Source organism: Hemitrygon akajei, chromosome 19 (assembly GCF_048418815.1).
Source record: "Hemitrygon akajei chromosome 19, sHemAka1.3, whole genome shotgun sequence".
In the NCBI taxonomy this organism is placed as follows: domain Eukaryota; kingdom Metazoa; phylum Chordata; class Chondrichthyes; order Myliobatiformes; family Dasyatidae; genus Hemitrygon; species Hemitrygon akajei.
The window spans coordinates 10,495,262-10,518,625 of record NC_133142.1 but is presented as its reverse complement, the minus strand read 5'-3'; the positions used below and the strand labels follow the sequence as shown (position 1 = coordinate 10,518,625).

General features: G+C 43.9%; 1 protein-coding gene across 1 annotated transcript in view; it reads right to left on the bottom strand.

The window, feature by feature from the left end:
• sema3bl (sema domain, immunoglobulin domain (Ig), short basic domain, secreted, (semaphorin) 3bl) overlaps positions 1-21,497 on the bottom strand; it is a 211,601-nt gene extending 190,104 nt beyond the window's left edge. Inside the window, exon 1 of the mRNA XM_073072062.1 lies at positions 21,147-21,497. Within this exon, the coding sequence (XP_072928163.1) occupies positions 21,147-21,264 (118 nt within the window). The 5' untranslated portion in view covers positions 21,265-21,497. The remainder of the gene's footprint in view (positions 1-21,146) is intronic.
• Positions 21,498-23,364: the final 1,867 nt, after the last annotated feature.

The following is a 23,364-nucleotide window of genomic DNA, read 5'->3' as shown; positions in this document are numbered from 1 at the left end:
TTGGTAGTAATGAGAAGAGAGCATGTCCCAGATGATGAGGGCCTTTAGTGATGGATTTCGCCTTCTTGAGGTACTGCCTTTGGAAAACATTTTCAGTGGTTGGAAGGGTCAGGCCCGTAATTGAGTTGGCTAATTCTACAACTCTCTGAAGCATCTTATGACCCTGTGCGTTGGTGCTTCCATTCGGATGTTGACACAAACAGACAGAATGCTCTCCTTGGTACATCTGTAGAGATTTGCTAGAGTCTCCTAATTAAGTATCAACATTGGCATGCCCTCCTCCCCACTGACAGTAATGAGAAGAGAGCTTGTCCCAGTTGATGATGGACTTTAGTGATGGATGATATCTTCTTGAGGTACGCCACGTGAAGATGTCAATGGTGAGGATTGTGCTAGTGACAGAGCTTCTTTTGATCCTGCACATCAAAGTTCCCAGACCAGGCTGTGATGACTTCATCGTAAAAGCAATATTTGCACCATCTTCCACACTGCGACCATTGTAAATTCTCCCTGGCATAGGAGAGCAGCTGTAGAATTGGGGAGAGTTGACGGACTGTAGAATAGGGGAGAGTTGACAGAAATAATCAGTGAGAATAAGTTTGAGGGAAGTAAATGGAGGAGAGGAAATGAAGGAATAGCTCTGACAGCAAGTAGAGACTTAATGGATCGAATGGCCTCCGAGCACAAAAGAGTATACCTGCATGTAAATAATCTGAAATCTGGTAGTCAGTCCCACAGGGCATTCAACAGTGTTCGATAGACGTAAATTTGATGGGCTGAGAAAGCGCACATTTAACATTAGTAACCTCCTGCCATTGGCCCTGGGTCAAGTTCTAATTAAATGTCTGAGTTGTAGACAAGATACTGTCAGTAATGTTTCCACTTCCCCACTGAACCACTGGATTGTTTGATTTCTGACCTGATCCTTCCCTTATCCGATGAACAACTTCCTCCACAGCAGAGTTAGGTGTGTTTAATCTTTTAGATTGGACTTCCTCTATCACAATGATTAAGTAGCATTATTTTTAGCAAGTTTTGAAAATATCTTTCTGGCGTCAGCAGTGTTAAATATAGCATTATGAAGGATTCAGGCAACAGCAGACACTGTACAGGAGACATTGACAGGAAAAGCTCTCAGGGGGGAGAGATTCAGAAACAGGGTTTAGACCTGAGAAAGTCATAAATCTCCCTTTTCCTTCCCTTTCTTTCCACCAGGACTTCAGAACTTTTTAAAAGCTATTATTAATGCTTTTTGAGAGAGTGATTTAGATGCATATCATATTTTTTTTACTGAGTTAAGTATTGTATGTAATTAGTTTTGCTACAACAAGTGTATGGGACATTGGAAAAAAAGTTGAATTCCCCCATGGGGATGAATAAAGTATCTATCTATCTATCTATCTATCTATCTATGGTCCACCTCTCCTATTAGACTCTTTCTTCTTCTGCTTTCATCCGCCCTCCACCACCCACCCAACTTGCCCCTCACCTGGTCTCACCTCCCAACTTGTACTACTGCCGCATTCCTCACCTTCTTTCCCTGGCTTCTGCCCCCTTCCTTTCCAGTCCTGATGAAGGGCCTCGGCCCGAAATGTGACTGTTGACTCCCCTCCATAGATGCTGTCTGACTTGCTGAGATCCTCCTGCAGTTTTGCTCAGGAGGAGATCCAATTGCAAAAGATGGACTTATTCAGAGCAGGTAGAGGGAAGTTGTTCCCATTATCAGATGGTTTAAGGACCAGAGGCACACGTTCAAAGTTTTGGGTGAAAGGCCATCTGTTGTTATAACCTGCAATTCTGGGCTGTCAAAATAGAATCATATGGGGGTCTTGTGAAATAATTTGACTTGGTACCAGGGAAAATAGTTTGCAGGAAAAGAAATTAATTTGATAGTAGCGGCTACTGATTCAATGGGCTGAGTGGCCTCCACCTGTACATAGAACATTACACAGTACAGGCCCTACGTACAACACGCTGGAGGAACTCAGGAGGTTGGGCAGCATCCGTGGAAACGAGCAGTAAATGTTTCTGATGAAGGATCTCGGCCTGAAACGTTGACTGCTTGTTTCCACAGATGCTGCCCGACCTGCTGAGTTCATCCAGCGTGTTGTACGTGTTGCTTTGACCACAGCATCTGCAGTGTACTTTGTGCTTACAGAACAGGCCCTTTCACCCATAATGTTGTGCCAGCCTTTTATGCATTTTTCATTTAAAGCTACAGTGCAGTAACAGGCCCTTTCAACCCAATGAGCCTACACCACCAAAATATGTCCTTGTATCCAATTAATCTACTAACCCATTTGTCTTTGGTATGTGGGAAGAAACCAGAGCACCTGGAGGAAACCCATGCAGTCAGGAGGAGAACGTACAAACTCTTTACAGACAGCAGTGGAAACCTACTCCAACATCAATCTAATGCTTGCTTGTTACTCTGACCATTTGACCTTAAGACACTGGACATTGGAAGAATGTTCTGTGTGGATGGGAGCTCCCTGTCGGGGAAATCCAGGGGAGGAAGAATCTGAGTGTATGTTGACACAATCTCTTCTATAGTGGGCAGTCGCTGTTCTACGGCAGCCGAACATCACGCAGTTGAGGACCGGCCACGTTGCCTGCTCAGTGAGTTTACTGTTGTGTTCATCACCGCTATCTACATCCCACCCGCTAAGCACAAACGCCAACAAGGCACTGGGAGAGCTATCATCAGCTCTCTACAAAAAAAACATCTGGACGATCTCTTCATAATCACAGGAGACTTCAATCATGTTATTTATTGTGGTTTTCTTGGTCTTTTTTTATTATGTTCTTTATGCTTATTGTGTGTTTTATACTGCGTCAGAGCCAGAGTAACAATCATTTTGTTCTCCATTACACTAGTGTATTATAGAAACGAAAATAAATAATCTTGAATCTTGAAAGGCTGAAGTAATTTAAAGTCAATCTTACTGAGACTCCTCATCATTTGTTATAATAAATTAAGCTCAACATCTGAGAGGGTGGTGAAATAATTCACCAGTTCCTTCATCACTGCTGCTGGAGGAACGTGTCTACATATGGTAGCCTCTCTCTCTCTCTCTCCCTCTCGCTCGATGCTTCTGACGGAAGGTCTCTGCATTGAATTGGCCTCTTTCACCCTCGATGCTGTCGGAGGATGGTGCCAGAGCTCTGGGTCTTGGGCAAGTTTGTGGACTGGACTCTATAGTTCACGTTATGACGTGTTTCTGGTTTATGGTCACTGCTGTTCTTGTTGGCCAAACATGGTTTGGGCCAAAGTTGTTACGCAACTTTGAATCAGAGTGGCCTGCAGACAACAAACACTGAGCTGAGCTGAAGGTGCCTGGAATCTTTTGATTTTGTGTTTTATATTCTGTGATTTTTGCTCTTTTTGTTTTTTTTGTGCATGGCGGGGGGGGTGGTTGATGTCTTTCTTTGAACGGGTTCCATGGTTTTCTTTGTTTCATGGATGAATGTGGGAAGATGAATCTCAGGGTTGTATACTGCATACATACTTTAATAATAAATGTACTTTGAATCTTTAGTTGTTATCCACATTATCCAGTTGGTAACCACTAAATGACATCTTCAAGTGGTTGGTCTCTTTAAATCTCTGCCTCTGCGACTAATTACTAACATATCTAGATTTAAGCTTTTGTACAGTACTGCAGGAATGCTGTATTATTGGAAGCTCAGTCTTCAAGACAAAATGTTAGTCAGAAACTCTTGACTCTCTTAATTTGAAAGAACAGTCCTCCTATTAAATGAGGAAGTCTCGTGATGGAGGCCAATTGACCCATTACATCTCTTGGATCGACTCAGCAAAGCTAGAAACATTGTCAGATTAATGAGCAACATGGGGAGATCAACCAAGTATAGCGTTCACATCAAGCTGAAGCTGTACCTTAGCTGTGCTGTGTCCACACTCTTATAGGGGTCAGATTGCTGGCGCATGACAGAGAACGACTTGCCAAGCTGTAACGCCATGAGCCTCTGGAAGGTCCTCCATATTTTCTGGCCAAGAAAGATCTCCAACCATATCCTACTCCTTCAGTGTCATCAAGAGGACATGGCCACAATCATCATGAGGAATCATTGGAGGTGGTTTGGGCCCATGATGAGAAGAGGGGCCAACTCCATCATCAAGACAGCACTTCATTGGACCCTTGGAGTGCAGGGGAAACACGGGAGACCAAAGGCAACTTGGCACCATTCGGTACAGGCAGAAATGAGGACTCTGAACCACACTTGGGGCATAATAGAGAAGATGGCCAAGGGCAGACGGAGATGGAGGACCATCACTGCTGCCCTAAATCCCAGCAGCATAACAGGCATTTGATGATGATGATGATGACATCTCAGACCATTATCTATTCCCCCACCTATTCTCTTTCACACCCCCACCCCTTTCTCCCACTATCCACCAATACAAGGGGTTCTTGCAGCAGTGAACTATCCCACCAATCCACGTATCTTGGGTGGAGACTGGAGCACATGGAAGTGACAGGGAGAACATCCAAATTCCACACAGCCAGTAGCAATGGGCAGGATTGAACTTGCTTTACTGGAAACACAAGGCTGCAGCATTACCTGCTGACCCATTGTGCTGCCCTCACAAGGTTGGATGGCATGCACTTATGTGAGCATTGACAATACTTTGTCTTCTTTGAGCATTGTCGCAGGAAAGAAGCAACCATCATCTGGGACCCCTACCACACAGGTGGTGCTCTCTTCTCACCATTGCCATCAGGAAGAAGGTAGCAGAGCCTCAGGACGCTCATCACCAGAATCAGGAACAGTTTCACCCCTCAACCATCAGGGTCTTGAACCGAAGGGAATAACTTCACTCAACTTCACTTGCCCCAGAATTGAAATGTTCCCACAACCTGTGGACTCACCTTCAAGGACAATTAATTTCATGTTCTTGATATTTTATTGGTTATTTATTTATTATTATTATTATTTATTTGTTTTTTCTTTCTTTTTGTATTTGCACAGTTTATTATCTTTTGCACACTGGTTGTCCGCTCTGTTGGTGTGGTCTTTCATTGATTGCATTATGGTTATTGGATTTATTGAATATGCCCATAAGAAAATGAATCTCAAGGTTTTAAACGATGACAGATGTACTTCGATAATAAATTTACTTTGAACTTTTTCTTGCTGTCTTAGACAAACGTATTCATCAGACTACGTCACTATGGTTGAACGTGGTTGAACATCACATTTTGAGTCTTGTGCAAGCATCAGCCACCCTTCAACAGTGTTTCATAGGCTGTTGTGCACTTTCGGATCTCCAAAGGGCAAGAACATTATTTTCTTCAGTCGGTGAATCAAAAGATATTTGAAGTTGAATGTTTAAAACCAAAAATCAAAACTTTCAGGAAGAATTGGATTGTCTTTCAAAAAGACTGCACAGCTCAATGGGCTGAATCACCACTTTAGCTGTTCCTATGATTAAACGGCTGATGGGTTTGGGAAAATTGAAGCCAATTGTGATATTTGGCACATAAACAGTCTGATCTGTTTTCAAACAAGGGTTTTGGCAAATGATCATTACGTAAAATTAGCTTTACATTACATCCCAACTGATCCAGTTCACAGGACAGACAGTCTGTGCTCCATCATGGCAATCACGCACTTTTCAACGGACAATTTGGTTTTAATTCATGATACTACACAGAAGGCTCTATTACACATGTTGGCTGCCTCTCCCCTAAATATGTATCTGGCCTGATTGCCAGATGGTCAAACAGATGAAGTCAGCTCAACAGGAGAGTAAAGAGGGTACTCCAGCTTGACAGATGATCAAATAGGAGGATTCTGTTGACTAATTAAAGGAGTCTCACGCAACCAAAGAACTTACATGCCCTCTGGACCTGGAATTAAGAGAGTGCGATTTGCGGCATCTCAAATTTCCACTTATTAACTTTAAATAGTCAGAAAGCTGTCCACAGCCATAAACCAGATGGAAGTCAGATGATAGATCAAGCTTGAGCCCCTTATCTAAGAAAGCATGCACTGGCATTGGAAGGGATCCAGAGGAGGCTCATGAGAATGATTCCAGGAATGAAATGGTTAATATATGATGAACGTTTGATAGCTCTGGGCTCCAGGCTCCTACTCACTGGAGTTTAGAAGAATGAGGGGAGGGGGTTGATCTCATTGAAACCTATTGAATATTGAAAGGCTTAGGTAGAGTGGACGTGCTGAGGAGGTTTCCCATAGTGGGGAAGTCTGGCACCAGAGGACACAGCCTCAGAACAGAGGGTCGTCTCTTTAGAACAGAGATGCGGAAGAATTTCTTTAGCCAGGTGGTGGTGAATCTGTGGAATTTACTGCCACATATGGTCTAAGTCATCGGGTATATTTAAAGCACAGGTTGATTGTTACTGATTAGTGGAGGCAGGCAAAGGATACGGGGACAAGACAAGAGAATGGAGCTGAGAGTAATAGTAAGTCCACCGTGATGGAATAATGCAGCAGACACAATGCGGCAAATGGCCTAATTTTGTTCCCATGTCTTATGGTCTTATCATCAACCTGAAGCATCTATCAGTATATACAACAGAATTGGTTGACATCATTTTGGGCTTACAGTGGGTAGAGAAAATTTGTCCTTGCAAAGTTAGAACTTGTTCAGATTCTCTTTCAGTTTTGACTAGTCTTAAAACAGGACGTTCCAGCAGTAGGTCTGATTTACTGCTGGAAGCTCTTCAAACTTTATTTCATATTCAAAGTATTGGTCTACATGTCCTCTTCTTGTGGGTCCTTGCACATAGAGGTGGTGAGGGGAATGAGCGGGTTGGTTGTTTGGCCAAAAAATCTGTTAAAATTTCATCTGTGGATATAGACCTCCCACTTAGCAAATCAGAAGCTAAGTGTTGGTGGGGCTAAGGATTAGGGGATTATGGTAAGACTTGTGGGATAATGGGCATAACGCGAGGCACCTTCACAAAATAAATAAAACTGTTGGCTTGATGGGAAAAGGGGGTGAAACAAGAAGGGAAGGAATTATATTGACTCAACATAGAATTGGGCATCCTATGCTTAATTATTCCTTATATCTTGTTGGATAACATCACTCTGGGGTGTGTAGGTTTTGTCATCATTATGAAACAGTTGAACACATTATTTTACAATGTGAAGCATGTAAGATTGAAAGAAAGCAAACGCAGGCTGCAATACTAACTATGGGGGTTGATAGTTTTCATTTAAAATTTTTACAAAGTTATGGAAGTGACTTTAATTTAATTCACAATATTATCTTTCATTATTTACAATCAATAGGGCTTTTTAGGGTAACTTAGTTTTCATTCAATAAAGAATTATTAGGGGTTTTATTTTCCAGCTCTCTACATCACCCTCTGGTCCAGTTGGAGGCGGTGATGCACCTTTAAGTTGGACTACTGACCACCAGTAAAAGTCAGAAGAAGAAGAACCTGACACATTCTCCCTCCAAAGATGCTGCCTGACCTGTTGAGTATCTCCAACAATTTCTCCTCCTCTTTCAAATTTCCAGCACTTGTCCATTTTTACCTGCACATTTGAGGAAATCAAATGAATTGGGGGGGGGTTTGCACTGCTCCCCCAACAACCATATCACCCTATTGGAACTGCCAACTCATTGGTTTGGCCTAGCAAGGTAAAACACTATTTATGTTCAAAAGTATTTCCTCAAAATTAATTGTTCCTTTGATTTCTGAATTTCTCTCATCTTGCCAGGTACACCTAACCAAATGCTGGTGGTCTATACTTTCATGGAAGTCTCCACACTTCTAGGCCTGTAGCATCACCGAGACATATATATAAAATAAAGAGTAATAATGAGGGCACATCTGTCTTTGCAAGGAAGATAAAATCAGAGGACACAATTAAAGGAATGATCAGATTGATTAGAGAGGAGCTGAGAAGAAATTCATCTGACTGACCCCCAGAGGTACCACAATGGAAAATCTGGAACTCACTGACTGAATGAGTAATTGAGGGCAGAAACTTTCATCATGCTTTATAGAATACTTGGATGTGCACCCAGTGATCAGGAACCTAAGGAACAAGGGTAGAAATAATCTGCCTGTCTCTTTTTTGACCTTTATAGTCAAATAGTCTTACTCTATTTCAAATTTCCTGTAATTCCTGTGAGCCACGTTCTTTGTACACAACTGTATAATAGAAACTAATTTAATTAACAATGAAACTGATTTCTCCAACCTCACCCTTTCTCTCCTTTTCCATTCCCCATTATGGCTCCCCTCTCACCCTTTCTCTTCTCCTTACCTGCATATCACCTCTCCTTGATGCCCCTCCTCCTTCCACAGTCTTCTCCTATCAGATTCCTTCTTCTTCAGCTCTCCTATCAGATTCCTTCATCTTCGGTCTTTGACCTTTTCCAACTATCACCTTCCAGTTTCTCACTTTATCACCCCCCCACAACCTAACCTCTCACCTGGCTTTACCTATCACCTGCCAACATGTACTCCTTCCCCTCAACTCCCCCACTCCACCCCCCCCCCACTAATCTTCTGTTTCTGGCTTCTTCCTCCTTATTTTACAGGCCAGTCCTGACGAATGGTTTTAGACTGGTTTTTCCTCTCCATGTGTGTCAGATGGTTGTGGTGACGTGTCTAATGTGGTAGTGTAGTGGGCAGCGCTTGTCGCTCTTGCTTTCAGCTTCCGCTGCTGGCTAGCAGTCTCACAAAAAGGACAGATGAATGCGTAGGCCTCTCCCTGCCGGTACACGGCCTCTCCAACAAGACACCTCATGTAGTTCCTCCTCACTGGCGGCACACGGAAACCGAGCTCCTTTCGGACTCGGGCTGAACTACAGAGGATGGGGTGGTAGTCTGGCCCCTGCACACGTAGCACGCAGGCCTACTGGCACGTGGACACACCCTGGTGCTCGTGAACCAGATTCTCAGCTGTGGATAAATAGTCCCATTGCCTTGTGGGCAGCCTCAGGAGAAGCGAAGGCTGTGGGAGTAAACCCAGACAGAAAATCCAGAACGGAGTCTCTAAGACAGCTGGACATCATTGAACATCCTTCCAGCAGCTCCTGCAGACAAGCTGGTGCCAAATGTATTGCTTTGCTCTCCTTTGGATTATACTGGTGAAGCCGAGAGGGGGATCTTGATGACTGACCATCCCAGGATCTCCATACCTTCTGCCCTGGAGAAGTCACTCCAATGCCATTGTCATTGTCCTTCATGACGGACAGATGCCATTATCATCAACATTCTTCTCCATTGATGCTGCCTGACCTGCTGAGTTCCTCCAGCATTTTTTGACAGGAATAATTGATGATGGAAAGGGGAGCAGATTTAATGGGCCGAATGGCCTAGTCCTGCTCCAAATTTATGGCCTCGTGGTCTTAACTAAACTAATACTAATCCCTCAGTCCATATCATTAACTTGATTAGTTGATTATTATTACATTACAAATTGTGGGAACTGCTACTGCAGCTGTGCACAAGTCACTGTTATATTCCCTGTATTGCATCATTGACAAGATTTCAGAGATATGATATTGAGCGCAGAGATATTCTCAGAAGGAATTAAGGGCAACGGGAGCCAGATTTAGCTATATGCATTCAATACTACTCATCTTCTGACAGTGGGATAGGAAGAGATCAAATGCATGCTATCCGACACACAGAACAAAGACACTTTCTCAGAGGTTGTTCTTTGCCTGAAGAATTCTGAACTCTGGTAATGTGTCAGGCATTCAGGATTAAGATGTGAGAAATTTGGCGGATGTTGAAGCTTCACCATTCTCCATTCCGGAGGAGTTACTGTTCCTTAATCAGAGCATGTTAAGACTGTAACTGAAGGATTACTCTGGCAATCAGCAGATGAGAGAAGTAGACAGGAAACAGGACTTGAGACACAGGTTCGACCATTGTCTTAACAAATGGGGGAAAACACAATAAATAACAGTGGGCAATTTGGCCCTTCAAGCCAAGATCAAGGATCTCATCTCTTTGACCCCTACCATCAGGCAGGAGGTACCATTGTTAGGACAGTAACTGTTAGGATGGGAAACAAACTAATTTCTTTCTACTGTTTCTTTGTTACGTACGCCAAAACAGGATGTCCTCTCCTATTTCACCATCCCCCCCCCCCCACCCCACCAACACAGCGCGAGCAACATGGGTTCAATTCTAATCTCTGATGTTGCCCGAACGGAGTTTGCACACATACTCAGTGTCCGTCTACTGATCGTATTTCCTCCCTCATCCCAAAGGCACACTGCACTGGTTGGTAGGTGTATTGGTAACAGAGAATTGCACTTCATGCAGCTGGTGATAAAGGAATCAGCAGGGAGATTATGAGCATGCAAGAGACAGTAGGATTCAGGATGGTACAAGTGTAGGACAGCACCAGTAGGATCCAATATTCTTTTAAGCATTTTTTCAACCTGTCCTTTTTTTTCAACATTGCTCTTTTATTCTGCAGATCTCTTGTTCCAGTACTCCTTTTAGAATTGTACCTTTTTGTTGATATTTATTTACAGATACAGCAGAGTTACAGGCCCTTCCGCCCAATGAGTCCACGCCGTCCAATTACACCCATGTGACCAATTAACCCGCTAACCCATACATCTTTGGAATGTGGGAGGAAACTGGAGCACCTGGAGGAAATCCACGAGGAGAATGTACAAACTCCTTAGAGATAGCAGTGGAAATGACGCCATCTGGCTGGCATGGTAACAGCATTACCCTAACTGCTGTTCTACCATACTGCCTTTATATGGCCTCTCATAACACTCCATACCAAAATGTAACAAAGTCATACAGCCATACAACACGAATAGAGGCCCTTCTTCCCATGGAATCTATTAAACACCCAGCTACACTCATCTCACGTTAAAGACAAAGCTAATCTTTAAAGGATCTTCATATTTGCTACACGTACGTTGAACATACATTGAAATGCAATCGTTTGCGTTAGTGACTAACTCCGTCTGAGGATTGTGATGGGGCAGCCGCGTGTGTCGTCATGTTCCAGCACCAAAGTAGCGTGCCCACAACTTACTAACCCTTTGGAATGTGGGAGAAAACCGGAGCGCCACACGGGAGAATGTGCAAACAGCGGCAAGAATCGAGCCCCAAATGCCAGCGCCGTGAAGTGTTACCCCACTCCTAGTCTCATCATTCCACCCCAGATACCACCACTCACCTAACCTTTAGGGACATTTACAGTGGCCAGTTAATCTACCAACCACCCCCATGTCTTTGTGATGTGGGAGGAATGCAAAGCACCCAGGAAAAGCAGACACACAGTGCAGTGAACCCTGGTCTCCGGAGCCCCAGGACAATGGATCGGATAACCATGCCAGTGTGGCAACCCGTTTTTCATTCTTCTCTGTTAAACAGTATTGAAGAGAGGTGGTTGACTCTTGCTGGATTTATTTATTTATTTATTTATTGAGATACTGTGCAGAATATGCCCCTCCAGCCCCTCGAGCCGCACTGTCCAGCAGCCCCTGATTTAATCCTGATGAAGGGTCTCGGCCCGAAACATCAACTGTTAACTCTTTTCCACAGATGCTGCCTGGCCTGCTGAGCTCCTCCAGCATTTTGTGTGTGTTGCTTGAACTTCCAGCATCTGCAGATTTTCTTAATTGTTCCTGATTTAATCCTAGTTTAATCATGGGACAGCTTACACTTACCAATTAACCTACCACCATGTCTTTGGGCAGTGAGTTTTGGGGAAACCGAAGCACTCAAAGGAAATCCATGCAGTCATGAGGAGAATGTACAAGCTCCTTACAGGCAGGGGCGGGAGTTGAACCTGGGTCGCCTGTACTGTAAAGCATCGTGCTAACCACTACGCTACCATGCTGCCCACCATCTGAATCTGTATGGGGTTCACATAAAGCAGATTCCATCGCGGCTGCTGGCGTGTTACCAGTGAGACTATGATTAGAAGAGTTGGTGTACAATATTGTGACTGTTAGTAGCAGCAGACCTGCTGAATGCTGTAACAATAAATCTGGCCGTTGTTCATTTATTGTCCTCCGCTGATTTTTTAGGAAGGTTAAACTCCACACAACCCAGGAACGGCACTCAAGAGGGTCACAAACACAGTGTATCACATCTCACATCCTGTAATTACTGAGAACTGCTGCAGTTAGCAACTCGTTGGAAAATAGATCGGATGATTTCTAATGAAAGAACTATAAAATGTACATTGCACAACAAATATGGAGTTACAAGCGGAACGGGAGTATATTACGTGGACCACTGAGACCAAACGTTACATGGTTGCACCAATTTTGAGGAAACCCAAAAGAACCTGCAGGACACAATTTATCAAAGATTATGAAACTGAGAGCTATACACTCCAGGGTGCCGTAAACCAAAATAGTTTAACTTCTATATGAATACAGCAGGTTTAAATAATCCCATTAATCAGCAAGATGTCCAGAAAATAATATCCATATTATATCTCAGGTAGCATGCAGTCCAATGCAATATTCCCGTCTTAATAGCTGAGCCACAATATAAATTATCACGGTGCCTGAGTGGGAATTGCGGTCTTTCAGTAGGTTTATCCAAGGCTCTGGTCTATGAGTAAGGTGGCCTCTTGGTGCAGTTAGTTTCTTCTAACAGCTCCAGTGACCCAGGTTCGATTCTGACCCTTGGCTCTGTTTGTGCAGAGTTGCACATTCTCCCTCTGATCGCATGCGTTTCCTTTGGGTTCGCCGGCTTCCTCCCACGACCCAGAAAGACGTGCGGATTGGTAGGTTAATAGGCTGTCGTAAATTACCTCTAGCACAGAGGTAAGTCTTGAGTCTGGGGAGAGAAATTGATGGGAGTGGTGGAAGAATGAAATGGATTAGGCGGAATTAGTGCAAATGTGTTTGTGGTGGTTGCCGCCGATTCTGACTCGTTGCTATGCTGTGGAGGTTCCAAAGCACAAGGTAAAAGTGGCTGCAGAGGGTTGCAGGGTCATCACGGGCACAAGCCTCCCTACCGTCAGGGATATCGTCAAAAAGGGGATGCTTCAAGGTGGGATCAAGAATCCTCACCATCTGGGACATGCCCTCTTTTCGTTACTACTATCCGGGAGGAGTCAAAGGAGTCTGAAGTTCCACACTCAACAACTGAGAAGCAGCTTCTTCCCCTCTGCCTCCAGATTTCTAAAACATTCACAAACACTACCTCAGTATTAATCTTTTGCACTATTTATTTATTATAACATAGTAATTTTGCTCTGTACTGCTGTCACACAAAAAAAGACAAAATTTCATGGCATCTGCCAGTAATAGCAAGCCTGTCTGTGACCCGGTGGGTGTAAAGGCCTGTTTCTAAGCTCTATCCCTCCATGACTGTGAGTATCAAAGTTCTGTGGTAGATTAGGATACGGAGAGAAGGCAGGAGAATGAGATCGAGAGGGATAATAAATCAGCCATGATGAAACGGCGGACCAGACCCGATGGGCCGAATGGCTTAGTTCAGCTCTTAAGGTCTTCAGATCAACCATCCATAGATTATCGAAGGTCCTGATTTTGGACAACCAAAGAACCCCAAGACCCTCGGAAAATTACAGTAAATGTAATGAAGTGGCCAAAGACTTCAAATTGTAGCCTAATAGCTCCATCACTAATGACACATCATGTCATATCTGGTGATGGTGTAAGTGGTCACACCTCTCCCATTCTGCCATGCCAAGCTGTAACTGTTGGAACTATATCCGTGAATGGGAATGCATTGCTGGTGCCCATAGTGAGAAGGTGGGAGTAGTGAGTGAAGAGGAGGGTATGGTGAGGTTGGGGAGGACACCATGCCCTACCAGTGATACTCATCCTTGGACAGAATGTTAATCCACACACATACACTCAGTGGCCACTTTATTAGGTACACCTGTATACCTGGTTGCTAAGACGCAAATCAGACAAGCACTCAATCCATAAATGCATGCAAAAATGGTCAAGAGGTCATTGTTCAGACCAAACATCAGAATGGGGAAGAAACGTGATCTAAATGACTTTGACTGTGGAATGACTGTTGGTGCCAGACGGGGTGGTTTGACGTTCTCAGAAATTGCTGATCTCCCGAGATCTTCACACACAGCAATCTCCAGAGTTAACAAAGAATGGTACAAATAAAAACACGCAGTGAGTGGCAGCTGTGAGGGCAAAAGCTCCTTGTTAGTGAGAGAGGTCGGAGGAGAACGGCCAGACTGGTTCAAGCTGGAGGAAGGTGACAGTAACTCAAATATGAATGTGTTACAGTGATGTGCAGAGGAACATATCTGGATGCACAAAACATCAGACCTTGAAGTGGATGGGCTTCAGCAGCAGAAGACCACACTGGGTTCCAATCCTGTACCAAATAAAGTGGCCACTGAGTGTACATTGGGTCTTTAAGGTTGTCAGTAGTGGGGGGAGTAATGGGGATAAGCTCCAAACACCCCTTAAATGCTCCCAATGATGTGCATCTCAAATAGCCTCTGAGAAGCAAGTCCAGCTCCTGGCCTTCACAAGCCTGGCGGAACCATTTCTACTGACAGGAGAAGGGGTATAGGTGGGTTACTGGCAGCTTAAAACCAATTGCTTTGGGCAGATGGTCCATCAATAATTCCAATTGGTTACATTCCTTATCCATTGGGCACATTAACAAGAAAGCAGCATCCATCATCAAGGACCCCCACCTCCCAAGCCATGCTCTCTTCTTGCTGCTGCTATCAGAAAGGAGGTACTGGAACCTTAGATCCCACACCACCAGGATCAGGAACATTTATTACCCCTCAACAGTCAGGCTCCTTAACCAGTGTGGAGAACTTCACTCACTTCACCTCTGAACTGATTCCACAACCTATGGACTCACTTTAAAGTACTCTACAACTCATGTTCTCACTATTATTTATTTACTTATTTACGTTTGTTCACACAGCTTGTCTTCTTTTGCACATTGGTAGCTTGTCAGCCTTTGTTTGTATGTCATTTTTCATGAATTCTATTGTATTCCTTTGTTTTACTATGAATGCCTGCAAGATTATGAATCTCAAGGTTGCATATATTACATTGATAATAAATTTACTTTGAACTTTGTGCATGGATGGTAAAGGTTTGGCAAGCTATGGACCATATGGTGGCAAACGGAAAAAGTTTGGATGGACCTCTGGGTCAGCATGGACTAGATAGGCCAAAGGGCCTGTTTCCATATTGTATGAATCTGTGGCTCTTGGAAGGGCTCTCCATGTTTCTCTTTGAATGGTCCAGTGGATTTTTTTTTGCTTGGACAGGAGTTGTACATATTTGGCACCAGAGTATTAATATATCTTTCAGCTTTAGCTCCACGCTAACATTGGATAAGTTTGACAGAATCTGAGTCCCAGTGCACTGAAGGACAATCCTGCCCTCCACATCTGCAGAATCCGTTCTACCGGCTCATCTGTGAAAGTCATTATGCCATCTACTGGGAATCACGAACTTCACTTCAGTGGCGGAGTGTAAACTGAACCGACAGGTTTGAGAAGGATCGCATTTTGAGCCATTGGCCCCAGGGAAATAATCACCACTCCAAATTCATAATTAAAAACAAAGAGGAGATAGATTAAAAGTGTCTTTATACAAGCAGTCGTCTTTTACACACACACAAACACAAACAGAAATATTCAAAAGCATATTTATACTTGCTTCTATACACTTAGAGTTACAAATGGGTATGGCCACTCACAATGTATATAAACTTCACTCCATTTGCCACAAAATGTGGGTTTTCCCAGTGGCCACCAATTTTAATTCGACTTCTCATTCCAACATGTCAGTCCTTGATCTCCTCTACTGCCACGATCAAGTTGGAGGAGCAACTCTTCATATCCTGTCTGACTAGCCTCTAGCCTGACGGCATGAACATTGATTTCTATAACTATTGAATGGTTCTCTACTATGATAAGCTGGACTCTTGACCTCACAATCTACCTCATTATGACCTTGCATTTCATTGCCAACCTGCACCGCACTTCCTCTGTAACTGTAACACTTTATTCTGCACTGTTATTGTTGTACCTTGTACTATCTCAATAAAATTCAGTATGAAACAGTATTTCACTGTAACCCAGTACATATGACAATAATAAACCAATTTCATTCCTAATACTTACCACTGTATTCCTGCAACCCTTCCTGTACTTAACTGTCTCTTTAAATTTGACACTTAATACTTAACTGCTCAATACTGTTCTTCATCCATCATACTTCAACGCCCACATTTAACCCCTGCTTTTTTAACCCCAACAATATTTTGTTTTCAGTGTTCAAACTTCAAAGTAAATTTATTATCAAAGTATGTACATGCCACTATCTACTACCTTGAGATTCGTTTTCTTCCAAGCGTTCACAGTAGAACAAAGAAACACAATAGAATCAATGAGAAACTACAAAGACTGACAAACAGCCAACGTGCAAAAGAAAACAAACTGTGAAAGTACAAGAAAAAGATAAGTGAATAATACTGCAAACTTGACTTGCAGAGACCTTGAAAGTGAGTCTGTAAGTTGTGGAATCAGTTCAGATATGAGGTGAGTGAAGTTCTGGTTCTGGTGCCTGACGGTTGTAGGGTAATAACAGTTCATCCTTTAACTTATTACTTAATCTACTCTTGTGGCCAGCTTCTGCTCTAACTTGATCTACAAGTTTGCAGATGATACCATTGTAGCAGTGGGATGTATCTCAACTAATTGGAGTACAGGAAGGAGATGGAGAACTACCGACACTGCACTTTCACCGCAAGTTTATTCAGCATTCTGCTGTTGTTTAACTTTGTTCTACATCAGTGCACTGTTGTAATGAAATAAACTGTATGAACCATAAGCAAGACAAGCTTTTCATTGTATCTTGGTACATGTGACAATAATAAACCAATTCCAAGAATCTGCAACATTTAACACCCAAGCTCATTTTTACTAAGTACTTAACACCTTACCCAACTGTGTAGTTTGTGAGCCCTTGTATCCTTGAGTAACACAATTATACACACCCACAGAGCAGTATCTAATCCTTCTCCCCTAAAGACCGGCTTTTGCTGGAATCTCACTTCACAGTCCTCTGGAGCCCTAACGTAACAATTCAGAAAACAGTCCAACTCCAACCCTGCTCTCAACACCCACATTAGTCACGGGGCAAGAGGATGGACATTTAGGAAACTTCACTCAGACGGTGGTAGACCTTTGGAATTCTCTAACCCCAGAGGGCTATGGGAAGCCAAACACTGAATTCATTCAGAACAAAGTCACAATTGATTGCTGAGTATTAAGGGAGTCAAGGGATCTGGGGACATTGCAGGAAAATGATGTGAAGTAGCAGATTTTCAGTGATCAATGAGTAGGGAAGCAGGCTTGAAGGACCAGACGGCCAAATTCTGCTCCAAGTTATGATGCTCTCAGATTCCTCCTTATAGAGTTGAGGCACAATATAGATCCAAACTTTTAACTAACAAGATTAAAGGTACCATATTTTCTCCAGATTCCCACATCTGGAGTCTCTTGTACGATAAGTTCGACTCTTGACCTCACAATCTACCTTATGATCTTCCACCTTATTGTTTACCTGCACTGCACATTCTCTGTAACTGTTTTATTCTGCACGGTTATTGCTTTGCCTTGTTCTGGTTCAATGCACCGTGTAACAATATGATCTCTATGAACAGTAAGCTTTTCACTGTATCTCAGTATATGTGACAATAACAATCCAAGTCCAATAAAGAGTACTGTAGGTCAGGAAGGACCAGTGGATGAGCTGCCCTTGAATGTTCAGAAGGGTTTTGATAGGACCCCACACCCCTAATTAACAAGGTACCATATTTCCTCCAGATTCCAGCATCTGCAGCCACTTGTGGCTCTATTAAACCTACCATTGACCCATTCCCGAAGGAGACTGCAGAAAAAGTATTGGTTCATTCAAATGCAAAACTAGATTGCACATAGAACATTTCGCTTTGGGGCACGAGCAGGTGCAAGTAATCAGAGACATGATATGTAATAAATGCAGCTCGTTGGAGGGTACAAACTCATTTCAAGTCTATAGTTTCTCCAATCTCTGTTACTGGATACATCCTTGAACGTCTGGGTTTATTTGAAAACTACAAATACCTTGTCAGTATGTCCCAAAGTGCTTTCACAATTAACTATAGTCCCAAATTGCTCCATTAAGGTTGCAATTAGGATAAATCAAGCTGCAATTAGCCTTAGATGGACATTTATAAAAATTCAACTATACCATTAGCACTGAATCATGTAACTACTAGGATCACAGGATCATGCGAGGAACTGGCTTGGATTCATTTTGGCCCATTTCAGCATTTCCCCTGTTCCTGTACATGACTGGCTACAGATCCTGGGAGAATTTCCCACCGGACCTGTGAAGGGTAGACCAGGGGTTCCTAACCTTTTTTATGCTGTAGACCCCTACCATTAACCAAGGGGTCCGGGCCAGGTTGGGAACCACTGCTCTAGACCATTTGCCACACCATCCCTCAGAGTTCTCAGGAAGCCAGGTATGCCAAGTAAGCCCTTGGTAGATTATTTCCATTCTCCCAGACATCACCACACTGCCCGGGTTAGATTGGGCACAACATAAATGTGGCACCATGGTAGCATAGTGGGCGGTGCACTATTACAGCTCAGGGTGTCAGAGCTAGGGGTTCATATATCCTCCCTGTGGGAGGGATGTGTAGGTTTCCTCCAGGTGTTCTGGTTTCCTCCCACAGTCCAAAGACACACAGGTTAATAGGTTAATTGGTCATTGTAAGTTGCCCTGTGATTAGGCAAGGGTTAAACTGGGGATTTTCTGGGAGCTGTATCTCTAAATAAGATTTTTAAAAATGCAAAATAGGAAACAGAGTTGGCTTATTATTGGCACATGTACCAAGTTACAGTAAAAAATTTCTCTTGCATTCTGTTCATACAGATCAATTCATTACACAGTGCATTGAGGTAGAACAAGGTAAAATAAATCAAAGTGCAGTACAGGTAGAAAACAAGATGCAAGATCATATGGAGGTAAGTGTGAAGTCAAGAGCCCATCTTACTGCATTAGGGTAACCAATAGAACAGTACCAATAAAATGGAAGATAGAACAGTTCAGGCCCTTCAGCCCACAATATTGTACACAGCTTTAACCAACTCTTAAGTTCAAGCTCACCCTTCCCTCTCACTTTTTTCACCCATTTGCCTATCTAAGAGTCCTTTAAATGTCCCTAATGTGTCTTCCTCCAATACCACCCCTGCTAACACGTCCCACGTACCAACCACACACTGTGTAAAAAATCTGCCTTTGACAACACCCCTTAACTTTCCTCCGATCAAATTGAAATTATGCTACCCTGCCTAATACTAGCTATTTCCACCCTGGGAAAAGTCTCTGGCTGGCAATTCTATCTATGCCTCTTATCTTGTACACCTCTTCCAAGTCGCCTCTCATTCTCTTTCGCAGCAAAGAAAAAAAAAGCCAGTCCTTTTTTTTTCATTAAGCATGCACTCTAATCCAGGCAGCATTCTGGTAAATCTCCTCTGCACCTTCTCCGAGGCTTCCGCATCCTTCCTGTAATGAGGAGGCCAGAACTGACCACAATACTCTAAGTGTGGTCTAACCAGAGACCAACAGTCCAATGGCACTCTTGCCCTGGAGATGAGACTCACTGCCTGGGAGAGAGCCGGAGTAATCCCCAATACCTTACTCTTCAGAACTAATTTATTCAATGTACAGCTGCTGAACCTCCTTCCTTTCAACTCTACATTCTATTACACAATTGTGTATAATACACACACACACACGCACACGTATGATTAGACTACCTCTGTAACAAATAGATACGAGTTAAGGCTCAGTATTACATTTTCTGATCCCCCCCCCATTTAAAACAAACTCATAAATTAGGAACCGCATATGTAACATATTTGCGCAGTACTGAGAAGATATACAGTGTCAGAAGGAGAGGGGTGAGGCACTTCACAATTCAGGTGGGAAGCTCTCCCCAGACCTGCTGCTGGAATGATGGTAACCAGATGTTACCAGCTGAAAGAGAGAAGAGGGGTGGAGGGGGGAGGGGAAGGAGGAGATAGGGCGAAATGGAGAGAGGGAAAGGTGAGGAAATGGGGGAAGAGTAAGGGGACGGTGGGGAGGTAAGGGGTGGTAGTGGGGAGGAGGAGGGGAGGGGAAAAATGGGGAAAGGGGCAATGGGATGGAGGGGGTAGCAGTGGGGTGGGGGAAAGAGCAGGGGGAGAGGGGGGAGGGAGAAGGGGTAAAGAAGGTGAGAGAGGGGGTATGGGAGGGAGAGGAGAGAGGGAGCGGAAGCGTGACAGGAGGGGGTGAGAGGATGTCCCCCAGGAGTGTCATCGAGATTCGCTCCGTCGGGACGTCAGTCTGTCCATTCCCCTCCAGACACTGACTGACCTGCCACCGCTCTTGATTCCTTTTCATCTCCCGGGTCCGTACATCTCTGTCATGCACAGAATCCCAGCAGGAATGAAAGGGAGGAGGTCGATCTGCCCCTTGGAACCAATCGCAACTCAACCTTTCGTATCAATCGGACGACTAACGATTAGCCAAGGGAGCGAAACAGAAAGTCGAAGCAGAGCGATTAGATTCAGTTGACAATTACAGTAGTTAGAGGGAATACATACTACATTTAAAAACAAAGCTAGTGAAATAAAAACCTGAACAACTGCCATCGGTCGCAATGTTGAACCAACAAATTAGACATCCACTGGTCAAATTAATTCATTACAAATCGATTAAACGGAACAGTTGAACGCAAATTGCTATGTCTACTATCCTTTCCAATAGACAAGTTTAGGAAAACTGACAATGCTCTTTCGAACGAGGCGAATTAATCCGCTACAAACAAAAGTGTCGCGGTAAAAATGCAGTATTATGAAAAGAACTAACAAATGTAAATGTGAGCGATATCACTGGCGCTGCGAGGGGATCGTTCGGTGTGGAGAGCCGTGATCTCCCAAGCGTTTAACGCGCAAGGCACACGAAGAAGAAGGATTATGAAAAAAGAAATCGGATTTGAAACAGTCCAAAAGTTATGGGATGAGAACTTTGTTACAGATTGCATATTTGACACCCAAGTCTCACTACGCAGCTAACAGAATTAAAAGCTACAAATGCAATGTAAAGGTTAATACATCAGTCCACGTACCTTTATAAGAGAGTTTCAGTCTGGGAATATTCACTTTGGCTCCTGCGTTCCACTGATTGATAGTAATCCAGAGGATCAAAGTGCCCAGAGTTTGAGTCAGTGGGATTACCGCCCTCATAGCTTTAGTTTACAATAGTAAATTTTCAAGTGGTCAGACGTGACAAAACTCAACTTGTGGCGTTTAACACCTCCTTACAGATGTCACACAGGTGCTGAGTTCGCGCAGGCAGGGTCCAGCATAGAGAGTGGCGAGCGAGCGCACCCCTTGTCTTTACTGCTTAATCCCGGGAAAGGTCCTGCTGCGTGCGGACCGCTACAGGCACGGCCAGCGGTCCTGGGCAGAGTTTCAGCGAGCCAGACGCCTCCGTGCAACCACGGAGTTTTATACAATATCCGCGCCGCCCCTCCCAGTCTCGGCACCCAGAGCGACGCCCCCCACCCTCCCTATTGAAATGAGCCGCCACCCGGCTCAATTTCTGAGATACTTTATATATATATATATATATATATATATAACCCTCCGAAGAAATCTGAATTTCGTTTACACACGACAGGAAAGACCTAACCGCACAAAAATATAGCGGGTGGATAGAGTTTGATCAAACTTCAGAGCAGGTTGCGACAGAGCTTAAAAATCTCGTTAGATCATTCCGATTAACTGAAACATGAATTTAAAGACGTTCCTTTTAATTGTAAAGTTCTATAATATATTTGTTGTGCCTAGGAGTGACAATTATTAAGGGTCCACCAGGAAAAGACAAACTAAGGATGCGTTTAAATTCGGGCGGTGCAAGGCACAGCGGTCAAAGCACTCCTGTAGATCCCCCTTCCACCGGGTCCCGCAGAGAACTGCGGCTGGTTTTGAAGACTTTGTGTCCCATAGGCAACTTCGTAACCTTGAGACTAGGGAGCCTGCCGCAGGGACTGGGGGTGTCGGCTGGAATCTGAGATCTTGTTACTGGGACTCTTGGGTGAGTATAGAGTGGAGTACCGCCGCACAAGCCACGTTTGACCGCTTCGTTCTGTAAGGTGCGGCGCTGTCGTGTGGGAGACGCCATGCTAAAGTCCTCAGAACAGTCTCCTCCCCATCAATCGTCCACCCGATGCATTCGCTCCAGATTTCCTTCAACTGATCTTCCTCTGATTCTCCCCAACTCCGGGGGATAAATTACAGCCGCTAATTAACTCACAGACCTGTGCGTCTTTGGGATGCGGGAGTAAACGGGAGCGTCCGGGGGAAACTCCGCGGTTCTCAGACAGAGCGTGCCAGTTCCCCACGGACATCACCAGAGGTCGGAACCGAATCCACGCCTCTGGAGCCATCAAACAGTTGCTCTACTTGGCTGCGCCTCCCTCTCAACGAAACCAGACCGAATGCAGCCATTTTGTAGCAGGTGAACTGGAATAACTTTTCCCGCCGTTCAATGGTCATAGACATTGTTGACCATGCCCAAGTTAAAAGCCAATCGGCTCTTTGTGCGGTGTGGCAAAAATCAATCTTGCATTTAACACCAAGAAGACCAAGGAATTGATTCAGGAAGGAAGGAGTAGTCGTGGGAACACACACCGATCCTCATCGAGGGCTCTGCAGTTTCAAGTTCCTAGGTGTCAACATCTCCGAAGATCGATCCTAGACCCAAATATTTTTGTAATTATGATAAAGACATGTCAGTGGCTAGATTCCATTAGGAGTTTGAGGACATTTGGTATGTTAACAAAGATACTTGCAAATTTCTACAGATGTAATGTGGAGAGCATCCTAACTGGTGGCATCACCGGTATGGGGGTGGGGTGGTACTGCACAGGGTCAGTAAAAGCTACAGAGAGTTGCAAACTCAGTCAGCTCCACCCTGGGCACTAGCCTCCCAGCATCAGGGGCACCTTCAAAAGCCAATGCCTCATAAAGGTGGCTTCTATCATTAAGGACTGCAACACCCAGGAGGTGCCCTCTTATTATGTTTGATCTGCTATTCAGCTGGTTCTACACATCACCCTGGGCCGAAGGGCCTGTTCCTCGGTTGTACTGTTTATTACTCCCCTCAGGGAGGAGGTACAAGTGCCTGAAGGCACACACCAAACATATTAGAAACAGAATCTTCCCCTCCACCATCAGATATTTGAATGGACAAGAGCCAACCCATCAACTATTTTTGCTCTCTTTTGCACTACTTATTTAATTTATTTTTAAGTATATTTCTTATTGTAATTTATAGTGTAT